The sequence below is a fragment of the Penicillium maclennaniae genome, assembly GCF_028827695.1.
Source record: "Penicillium maclennaniae strain IBT 15551 chromosome Unknown utg000001l:1.0-3280838.0:1.0-3283122.0, whole genome shotgun sequence".
In the NCBI taxonomy this organism is placed as follows: Eukaryota; Fungi; Ascomycota; class Eurotiomycetes; order Eurotiales; family Aspergillaceae; genus Penicillium; species Penicillium maclennaniae.
The window spans coordinates 3,125,064-3,136,049 of record NW_026623213.1 but is presented as its reverse complement, the minus strand read 5'-3'; the positions used below and the strand labels follow the sequence as shown (position 1 = coordinate 3,136,049).

The following is a 10,986-nucleotide window of genomic DNA, read 5'->3' as shown; positions in this document are numbered from 1 at the left end:
CTATCAACAGCCCCCATATCGGCCCTAGCCCATGCCGGGCCTCGCGCCGAATGCACAGATCGACATTGCAGCCGCCCATCGCCCATTATCGGCCCTATCAGCAATCTAGGGCCAGAATGCAGCACACAAGGGGCATCCGAGACGGTGCCGAGTCCATGTTTCAAAAAATTTGTGGCAACGTAAGCGGCCCGAGCTGTGCCAATACTTTCTAGAAAGCTTGGCTTCAGAAAAGAGAGTATAAGCTTTGAGGGACCATGAGAAGAAGGGGAATGCGAATTGTAGATTATGAATATTATCATGAAGAGTGATATATAGTGATTCAAAAGTGGTTAAGAACTGTTAAGAACGGGCTAGCAGTCCATCAGCCCCTTTTCGCGGTTCCAATCCATTGATTTCTTTGCAATCTGGGCCAAAATCCCTCATACTCGTCACATTACTCCTTGTATGAGTGATTTTTGGCAGACTCCGAGGCAGGGGACGTGTGTAGCTAGACGGCCAACATAAAAAGTCATGATTCTGTCGTTACTTCTGGATTTGAATCAATTTCGCAGGTTCTCGATTTCTGTGTTGGTTCATCTTTCTGATTCTTGCATCACAACAATAACTATGTCACCTATGAATCTTTTCTCCGAGAGACTTCCAGAGTCCAACCGAAGTTGCAGCAACGTCTATGGTTCTCGATTTGCGTCAGAACATATGCCATGCAGCAGTTTTCCAGACGAGGAGATGCCGAAAGAAGTGGCCTATCGAATGATCAAGGATGATCTGGTTCTGGATGGCAACCCCATGTTAAAGTGAGTAGCATGCCCATGTCATAGAGCAAATAATCCGCTAACATCAGCGTAGTCTCGCTAGTTTTGTCACTACCTACATGGTTCGCTTCACAAATGCCCAATCTTTTTTCGAGAGAATTCTTCTTATTAAACTAATTTGCTATGTAATAGGAAGACGAAGCCGAAAAACTCATCGCCGAGTCCTCAAACAAAAACGTCATCGACCATGAGGAATATCCCAAGTCGGTCGAAATCGAACATCGCTGTCTCAACATCCTGGCCGACCTCTTTCACACTCCCCAAAAAGATGGGAAAGCTACAGCGGTCGGAACAGCATGCATCGGATCCTCGGAAGCCATCATGCTGGGTGTTCTCGCCATGAAGAAACGCTGGCAAAATGAACGAAAGGCGCAAGGTAAAGACACCTCTCGTCCTAACATCATCATGAGTACGGGTGTCCAGGTCTGCTGGGAGAAAGCAGCCAGATATTTCGACATTGAAGAGAAACTGGTTCCCTGTACGGAAACGCGATTCGTGATCGATCCAGTTGAAGCGGTGAATCTGGTCGACGAGAACACCATTGGCATTGCAGCGATCCTGGGAACAACATACACGGGACAATATGAGGATGTCAAGTCGATCAATGATCTTCTGATTGAAAGGGGCCTCGACACTCCGATTCATGTGGATGCTGCTAGTGGTGGATTTGTCGCGCCCTTTGTGAATCCCGACTTGATATGGGACTTTCAACTGCGAAATGTTGTCTCGATCAACGTTTCCGGTCACAAGTATGGCCTAGTAAGTGATCTCCATGGCCTCATTAGAAAACAGTCCCCCCCCCCCTTTTTTTTTTCAAACGGCTAACCAATTTCTCGCAGGTCTACCCCGGGCATCGGCTGGGCTCTCTGGCGATCCGTCGAGTACCTACCGAAAGAACTCATCTTCAACATCAACTACCTCGGCGCCGATCAATTGAACTTTACCCTCAACTTCTCCAAGCCTGCATCTCACATCATCGCACAGTACTATCAGATGATCCGTCTCAGGACGTCGAGGCTACACCGACATCATGATGAATTTGACCCACACAGCTGATTACCTCGCCGACCAGCTCGAGGATCAAGGGTTCATCGTCATGAGCGATGGCGGCGGTCATGGACTTCCAGTCGTCGCTTTCCGCTTAGCCTCCGCCCACACATTGTCTTCGACGAGTTTGCACTGTCTCACAAACTGCGCGAGCGTGGTTGGATTGTTCCGGCATACACAATGGCGGCAGACTGTGAGAAGATGAGTATGATGCGCGTTGTGGTGCGCGAAGAGTTCAGTCAAAGTCGTTGTGATAGTCTAGTCCATGATATTCAATTTGCTCTTCGGGTGTTGGCTGAGCAGGAAATTCAGAACATGCAACGCTATCAAAAGTGAGTTTTGAATTGTCATGGCTGAAGGAAACCGAAAGAAGTTGAATCTTTGCTAACTTACTTACAGATTGATGCAAGGTCAGCTTGCACTTCCGAAAACACTTTGCGCCGAGACATCATGTCTTCCCATCTCGTTGGCCCCGGAGAAGACTGGAATCACAATCAATACTCGTGAATGCATTGATACATAATTAGATTTAGAACTAGAGACCATAGACTAGACTGTGAAATTTTATGTACTGTGAATTTTGTGAAAAAATGGAAAAACTCCATTCCGGGGGTATAGTTGAGATTATCAGTATTTCCATCAAATGCCTTCCAATTATCCACTGCAAGATTCCATCTCGTGCTTATGGGATGGGAGGAAGGTTTCCAAAGAGGTTGTTATCCCATAATTCCGTGTTTGCGGTATCCAGACCGTCAAACCAGCCTCCCAAATCCATAGACTGTGTCCATTAGCATGGTGTCCATATAGAGAGGGGCGGAGAGGGGAGAGGACAGAGGATAGAGGAGGAAGGAGAAAGGAAAGGGCAAATGGGGAGACTTACTGCTAAATCACCAAAGTCCGTTGACAAAAGAGACGGAAGGTCAAGGTCAAGAGAAGATGCAGAAATCGGGGTTGTTCCGTCAGGGACCACGGGGGTCTTGAACAGATCAGCGAGATTCCATAAGCTCGGATAAGAGTAACGTACCTGTGTGGGCTGGTTCTCTGCAAAAGCGAGCGCATCAGAATATGAAAGGCCATTCAATCTGCCTTTAGAGATTCGAACCGCCTTCTTAGACGCAGCCTCTACCTGGCTCAGGGGATCCTCTCCCTTGATGCGGGACTTAACCGAGGCGAGAATAATACTCAAGAAGAAGTAAGGCTTGGTCCCTGTTCCAGCGGCTCTGATTCGCCGACCAAAGTCGTGAAGGGTACGTTCGACTCCATCTAACATCACAGTCTGTTGAGACTGGACCATGCTCATCAACACGCTAGAGTTCATTCCTTCCATTGCTGAGCCCGGGTGGCTCATTTCTTGAGCTTGAAGGGATAATTCCACGCAGACAGTGCTGGCTGCATGGAAGACTTCGTCACGGAACATACCACTTCCTAGCTGTGTGATGTGCGGATACTGAATGGCATTCGGTGTCAATGGAAGTTCCATCAGAGATAAAATCTCTAAAGACCCTTCTAGGCAGATCTTCCGGGAATAAGAACATTTCGGTAGCCGTACAACGCTAAGCGAGAAGGGGCGGTGAAGCGCAAGGAGATATTTGCGCATGATGAACATGTGAATGGATTGAGCGAATTGATGCCGTGTAGCATCGGAGGGGTTAATGCTCGATGCATTGTCTTCGAATAGTGATGTGGCATGCTTCACAAAGCTGAGCATTTCTTCACCCATTCGCAGGGCATCATCGTATGAGAGATCGAATTTCAATTTGTTGATTTTCTTTGCGATCAGATATCGTAGTGGTAATGACTTTGAGAGAAGGGTCTGGTAGAAGTTTCGAGTGTACGTCGCCGTGCTGAGAGGAGTTGGGTTATTCTCCAGGCTCTCGACTAAATCCGCATCGTCCCAATTGGAGGGTGCATCACAGTCGCATTCATCAAGATCAACTGACGGAGTAACACCTCGGTCCAGAGAGATCTTTAGATCTAGCTCCACGATGGTCGTCCACAGTCGACGACGCATCTCATACCAAAATGGGCGAGCCCCCCTTGCGGAAACGGGTTGGGTCGCGATGTAAACCCATTGTCATTGCAGAACGAATGAGCGACCCTGATGATGCCCAGGCTACATCTCCGTCATTGGCAACCCCAAGACGGGCCACCAGCAAGAGCGTCTGTGTTTGGAGCATCCGAAGATTAATTTCTGGGCTCACAAAGGAGCAGGAGATGTAGGATTGAACGCCCATGATCCATTTCATGGCGGGTGTTTGGTAAGTCTCACGAGCTTCAGCCTCCATGGACATATGAAAACAGCTTCCTGCTGCCAAAACAGCCAGCAGCTGAGCGACAAATGCCATGTCAGGCTTCTGGGGGTAATCCCAGTAATCAGAGTACTGCTTCATGAAGGTCGGAATGTGTAAAACGCGATACGTCGTTTCGAAACTGTCCAAGTAAAGTTGAAGAAGCTCATCCGCGACGTTCCTGGCTGGTACCATCTCGTGCAAGCTGAAGGCCTGGTCTCTGAAGGCTCGTTGATGACTTTGACTTTCGCGAGACCAGAGTTCACATTTGAACTTCTTCATGTCGTGGAGTTCCTTGTCTTTTTGGTTCTTATGGCCACGTCGCAAGAATGAACCAATATCTTGAAACTATATTTCGTTAGCAGTCGTTCCAAATGGGGGACTTGGCTCACTCACAAAAGATACCGTTGTAGTGTAATGGCTGCGCCCGAAATACCGAGTCTTGCCGTTCTTGCCTCGAAAACTAGAGTCGGGAAGAAAGCGCACACGGTCTTCCACACCAGCTGCATCTGAACTGTGTTGGGACGTACAATTTTCTGAAATAAAATCACCCACTGATGTGTCGGGTGTTTGAATAGCATTCGACTTTGATAAGGCATGTTCTAGCGTTCGTAATCGATTCCTGAGTTCATGTAGCTCATCTGAATGGTTGCGTTTAGAAATGCGACTGGAACTTGTCTTGGGGGCCAATTTGGAGTCGAAGACAAACATCCCACCATTCCCAGGTTGGTCTTCCGAGCCACTAGGCATCCGTATTCGAGACACTGGCGGGGACATTTGGCGCGACGACTCTGGAGCAGCTCCGGGCTGTTGCCCAACAAAGACGCATGAGTCTGCTGTTTTGGAACGAACACATTGTCCGCATGGAAGTGAGCGATCGCACTTTAGTTTTCGCCTGCGACACTCGGTGCAGGAGAGTGGGGGCCTTCGCCGTCGCTGGATAACTCTGCTCTCTCCAGTCTCCCCTGGAGACAGCGGTTCTTGATAATCATCCATGTCTCTTCGGTGTTATTTTGTGACTTTTGTTCTTGCACATCGATGCCGCTCGCGGCGTTTAGTCGAAAGGCTCCAAAACGCACACTACTTTGATGACGCAGCTGGGCGCGCAATGTCGGTCTTTTCGCAGAAATGAAGAAATGACTGCTGTCCTCATCCTCATCTGGCAGACGCTCTCACGATGAATCGATCTTCCGCAGTAATTGTCGAAAGAAAAAATAAAAAAAGGCGAAGGATGAGTAGATATGCCACGCGTGGGTGGAGTCAGAAATTCCCCGAGCTCGGAGTTACCTAATGTGGTAATGATGCCAAGATATTTCACGTATCTGATTGATAAGCCTAGAGTCGTGCCCAAATAGGTTTACAAAAAGCTTGTCTCTGACTCAGAAGTTCTAGTGCTATACAGAACGCGGCCTAAATTCCCTACCTATGTTCTCTATGATCAACACTGGCTATCTAGATGACATTGTCTCCTGTAACGTCACTAAAATGATCTCAAATAGAATTGTAATACTGGAAAAGCCCCGTGACTTAAATCTCTAGTGAAAGTGCTTGTGAAAATAATATGAAAAGCAATTTCGATACAGTTCGATAGGTCTTCCAGGACCTGTTATCATCCGAGGCTAACACTGTTGCCACATAGTCCTAGGACTGTTGAGATCTCTCACATTTCTTCAAAATTGAGTGAATTTAACCTGAGAATATCCTGAATTGATTGCGGCAGCAATAGAGTGAGGGTCAGGACAAGGGGATCATCTGTCTGATTTTGCTCGATTATTCATGTTTCTATGTTCCATTATACCCGTTTTACTGCACACCAAGACAACAAGATGTATTTGCTGGACGTGTTGCAATTTATCTGAGACATGGCATTTCCAAGAAAAAGTAGATTTTCAGCCACTGGAGCCTCAATAACCAACCTCCGACCAATAAAAACGCACATCTTGTGCCCGAAAATTTATACAGATCCAGGACGAGAGATCAACTGCATCCATCCAACCCATATCAAGCAGCACTGTCGGAGTGTAGGTGATCTAATGATCGGCATTCGAGACTTTCCATCCATTTCTCCACGGTCTCCCGATTCCGGTCGTCTATGAATTTCTTGAGTCGTGCCTCTACAGACTCGTTCACAGAGCGACGATATCGTGATGCGTCTGCCCCACAGCATCCTAGTACTGCTAACACTTTCTGTCTCGGGGTCAGCATAAAGTTGATCTACAGACAGTCTCGTTACATACATCGTTGTCTTTCTCTGGCTTTAACAGAGTGATCTGCAGTACCAAGGGATATATATCATCTGTTGGAACATAATGGTCAAATGTCTCGCCGTAATGATCAATATCCCTAGACAAGCCCAGGCCAGTCAGTGAAAGATACGTATCAAGTTATTCTGGAAGCTCAGAGCATTGACTCATTCTCTGACTGCATTTATTTGTGTAGACTTGTCTGGCTTGTGAATCGCCTGATACCCATCTGAGATGCTCGTCGCAAACAGCCAGAGCCTCTGAGCTCCTTGGAGGGGGGTCTTTCTGGAAAGTGTATTTATATGCGACTTTGGCCAACTCCAGGCCTACCGGCTGAGGAAATAATGAAAATTCGTTTTCCAGTTCCCACGATGCGTCCGGCATAAGTTGTTGTATTGCGGCGATAGGACCTTCGATTCGTATTCTATATGGTCGGCTTCCAGATGTACGATGCGGCTGGCCATGTTGTGTACAGGGAGAAATGTAGAGCGGGAGCGCCATAGCACGATTATATGTGGAGTTGGATCTGGGTTCAGGGATTTAGAAAGAGAGGATTCCTGGTCAAGGGTCCTTTGTACCAAGTCATAATGGATTTATTAGGTGGGGCAAGTGAGGTGTCGCATACATTTCGAAACGACAAGGGTCCCGACCACTCACAATTGGCTGGAGCGAGTCATCTCCCGATCATGGAATACTATTCTATTCAAATAGACAGCACTGATAAACATTTCCCGTGATTACCTAAATACGGTTCAGAAGATGCGGTTTGTAAGCTATTAGATCCTTGCGTAAGATTATGTTGAGATTGTGGTAAATCAATTATTTACTCTTAAAACTGGAAAAGCTTCGACTCTTTGTTGTACGTTCTGCCAACGAAAGGATCACATTTTAGATGCACCCACAGCTCGTTGTTGTTTACAATATAGAAGAATAAGTCGCCCTTGGCTATACCGATATTGTATTTGAGGTCATCCAGGGTCTTTGCGTTGAGTGCGACTCCAAGAATGGAATGTCCAAAAACCTTTATGCTGCCATTAACATCGTATGTGTCTGTGTCAAAGAATATATCGAGCTTGGAGAGGTATTAAAGCTGTACGGAACAAGTATAACAAAGACCGGATGACTAACCTTAAAAGGACCCAAGTCGCCGCTGAATGTAAGTATATTTTGTAGGGTGATGGAGTCTTTCTTTGAGAATTTTTTGAACGGGGAAATGTCTGAATTGACTAGGTCAAGCGAGTGCGTAATTTTGCCATTGGCGTCCGTCGCCTGTTTCGCGATACCAATTGCCACTGATGGTTTAGCAGTCATTCGCTGACATGAGAACACAAGACGCTCACACGTTTGAAATACTGGTTCGACGTCGGTCATGTTTTCCATGGTGCCTGTAGACTTTGAAACTTTGAGAAAACTTTGTAATTGGAAGAGGAATGGAAGAGAAATTCAGTTTGGAAGCACAATACTTTTATAGCTAGCCGGGAAAATATGATTCAAGTCGAATGGCCTGCTGAGGGTACCAGTAGCTGCAAGCCTGTCGTCATTCTTGCCCGATGAGTATTGTGTTCAGTATTTTGAGACCGTCCGAGGTCACTATGTTGCTCACGCGACCGAAGTTGTGTCATCATTCCTGCTTAATGGTCATTGGGTTTATTATTTTGGGATGACAGAACTGTAAGAGTAGCAGCTTGCAGAAAAAAGAGGGCGCTATAGTTCATGCCGAGAAGATGACGTGTCCGAAGAGATTGTAGTCAGATGGAGACCTCAACATAGTCCAGTTCCGATTCCATAAGACGAGATCCGGACCGCCAAGTGAACCGCCAAGAGGTCCGCCAAGAGAGGGTTCGTACTTTAGGTTTCTTGGCGTTTCCTAGAGCTCGAAGGTTGGAACCGCGAAGACTTGGCTTGGCGGTTCTATGTCGAGGTCTAGGTCTCAAATGGAGTTCAAATTTAAGAAGGGAACAAATTGCGGGCGGATACATCGGACCAAGGTGGTGATGTAAGTCTATTTCCCGAATGAGCAAACTCGCTCAAGCTTAAACGTTCTAGACAGGAAAAGGCTAAGGCTAGATAGCGCGTTGTAGGGGCTGCTGCCACAGTAGCCAGGAGTTGGAGCGTAACCTCAGTTGTGTTCCCAAGGTTATGGGATGTGGGAAGAATGAGGGAGAAGGCAAAACAAAAGAAAAGAGGGAAGCTGGCAGAAGGTCTTATTAGATTGCCACTAGATCTACTTGGCGATTCTAGCTGGTTTTATGCATTCACTTTTTTGCAATATTATGGTACTATACTATTGAACGTCGATGGTGGTTGTTAACTGTTTGATTGTAATTCACAGTAGCGCGGTCACACGGGCAAAACTCCATACTAAATGCGATACATTACGACTTCACAATTCAACCACGAGCTCTGTTCCTGATATTATATAATCTAGATAGTTTTACTAACTACCGGTACAGCATAGGATGATTATACCATGTGCTGACAGAGATATATGTATTCATCTTTCAATTGTCAAATTACGCTGCGTTTTTTGCTCAGTTATCGGAATAACATTTTAAATGGCCTAAAGTCAATATATGTTCTTCTTGTGCTTATAAATATGCATATTTTAAAGATTTAACAGGGGAAACCCCTAGTGCTTCAAATACTGTCGAAGCAAAATATGATATATTAGGATGGTGTTTTGGGGTGGCTGAGCGCCCATGTGGCCGACCCGACCGTATATTACGTTACGTTTTGTTATAACCAAGCAGACATGGAACAAGTAGATACGTCCAATCCATGATACATTTAGTATATCATGTGATTGGGGTTTGAAAGAGTATCTCTCTGTCTCAAACATGGAAGGCAATAACGGTCGCCACTATAGCATGTTCAGAGAATGCACATCCAGATCTAGACACTAGACTCGCATATCAACCTCCAACTACAACAACAAGAATAGCGCAGGCCGCTTCGCGGGTTTGAGTTATGCGGATAGTGATTTGAAATAATAGAAAAAAACCCTCGTTATCATTCATCCGATAAACAAAACGAACATGTGAAATCTCATGGGTTTTCCATTATAGAGTAATCCCTCCTTGGGCTTGGGGTTCAGTCCTTCATGTGATGTGGGCGACCATTGTCGACATAGCTTGAAAAGTCATCTCTCCCGAGTCGCAAAGCCCGCAATATAGTGTCCTGAGATAGAAAACAGTCGAATCCCTTGTATTCAAGAAGGTGGACATCAGCGGTCTTAGTTTCCAGCCACATCATACTTGTCAAATCGCCTACCATACGCTTAAAATCAATGGCGTTCATTCATTGCAAGCTACTTTTCTTGGGATCAAGGGACTTTCCAAGAGGCCTACACACGTAGATTGGTCTCGGCATTCTATTGAATAGCTCAAAGAAACCGGGCACATTGCCGGTAGATGAAGACAGCTAGAAAAAGCAAAAAAATCGAGATGAGCCGGATATGTAGTGCTCAATTCAAGTTTTGTTTCGGCAAGGGGCTCTAGCCCAGGTAAGGTATCATATGGGAGCAGCCAATTTTGACTGGCAATTGGAGATGAAAAGACCAAATGTAGATTAGAGGTAATTGCCCTTGGTGAAGCGAGAGCTATAGTCGCTTGCTTTACTGACCATTTCCCGCCGCTTCGCATTGGAGATCTTGGATGCGACCGCCATGTCCTTTTCACGATCAAATGCACGCGCACTCGGGTCATCGTCCTCCTCTTTGCGAGCTTCGGAACTTTCGAGGCGACTTTTCTTGCCACTCTGTTGCTATAGCAATAATAAGCGCCGGTGCCGCGGCCATGATGGGAAAGTACTTACATTATATTTTTTGATCCTCTCTTCCATAGACTGATCGCGGGCTGTGCTGGAGGCTTTGGGCTGCTTGTCACTAGATGGCGCGCCAACTCCCATCACGGCATCTCCCAAGCGTCGCATCCTTTCCTCTGGTGTTTCCACCCACGATGAATCAAGTTCTTTCGAGCCCCCCCGAGCGGGCAGAGCGGCCTGTATTGAATTTCCGACTCCGAATCTGTGTAGGATCGATTTTGCTAGCCCAGTCGCTTCCGTCAGGCGGTGCCATCATCCAGTCGTCGCGCTTGTTCTCCTTCTTCTCAGGGGCGGACGAAGCTGGTTGAGCGGTTTCCACAGGTGCTACCATCACACCGGCAGGAGGAGGTAGACTGGGTCCGAAGTCGTCGTCGCTTTCACTGTCTGATCCATCCGTGCCACTGAGCGCCCTATCGTGTTCGGGTTGCGCCGATGTCGACGGGGGCATCGAAGGCCCCATTACCCTCCTTTTGGGAGTATTGGAGGCATCGCCATCATCCCCGGCGAATTTGCGCTTTTCAGTCGCTTCCATTGGGGAGTTCAGGGGCGAAGGAGCAAAAAGGTACCCAAGAAAGAAAACCGAGCCGCTATCTCTTATCTCCCTGATGTCATTTGCGGTGAAGGGAGATCTGGAGTCCGAAGCTCCGACTTTGGTGACGCGGGCCCCGTTGCCCCGCCCTCTACCGATTTGCATCTGCGTGGATTTGCTCGGTGACTGCGTTCCGTGCTAGATTGTGCTTCGTTGATTTGGGACTGCTGCATTTGGGATCTCCA

At 47.0% G+C, this 10,986-nt stretch overlaps 4 protein-coding genes across 4 annotated transcripts; 1 reads left to right on the top strand and 3 right to left on the bottom strand.

The window, feature by feature from the left end:
• Nucleotides 1–696: 696 nt before the first annotated feature.
• Nucleotides 697–2,382, top strand: N7477_001202 (uncharacterized protein; the record flags this gene model as incomplete). Its single annotated transcript, XM_056962865.1, has 7 exons — nucleotides 697–794; nucleotides 847–874; nucleotides 945–1,561; nucleotides 1,652–1,812; nucleotides 1,865–1,898; nucleotides 1,958–2,191; nucleotides 2,259–2,382. The coding sequence occupies 7 exons, from the start codon at nucleotides 697–699 to the stop codon at nucleotides 2,380–2,382; spliced, it is 1,296 nt and encodes a 431-aa protein (XP_056827868.1).
• A 159-nt stretch (nucleotides 2,383–2,541) lies between these two features.
• On the bottom strand, nucleotides 2,542–4,924 carry N7477_001201 (uncharacterized protein; the record flags this gene model as incomplete). The annotated part of the gene is made up of 5 exons (XM_056962864.1): nucleotides 2,542–2,637; nucleotides 2,740–2,835; nucleotides 2,884–3,825; nucleotides 3,878–4,495; nucleotides 4,544–4,924. 5 exons carry the CDS (start codon nucleotides 4,922–4,924, stop codon nucleotides 2,542–2,544), a joined length of 2,133 nt encoding a protein of 710 aa, XP_056827867.1.
• Nucleotides 4,925–7,219: 2,295 nt separating this feature from the next.
• On the bottom strand, nucleotides 7,220–7,770 carry N7477_001200 (uncharacterized protein; the record flags this gene model as incomplete). The annotated part of the gene is made up of 3 exons (XM_056962863.1): nucleotides 7,220–7,462; nucleotides 7,519–7,682; nucleotides 7,731–7,770. 3 exons carry the CDS (start codon nucleotides 7,768–7,770, stop codon nucleotides 7,220–7,222), a joined length of 447 nt encoding a protein of 148 aa, XP_056827866.1.
• A 2,187-nt stretch (nucleotides 7,771–9,957) lies between these two features.
• N7477_001199 (GPALPP motifs-containing protein 1) lies at nucleotides 9,958–10,906 on the bottom strand (the record flags this gene model as incomplete). The annotated part of the gene is made up of 3 exons (XM_056962862.1): nucleotides 9,958–10,146; nucleotides 10,204–10,358; nucleotides 10,408–10,906. The coding sequence occupies 3 exons, from the start codon at nucleotides 10,904–10,906 to the stop codon at nucleotides 9,958–9,960; spliced, it is 843 nt and encodes a 280-aa protein (XP_056827865.1).
• Nucleotides 10,907–10,986: the final 80 nt, after the last annotated feature.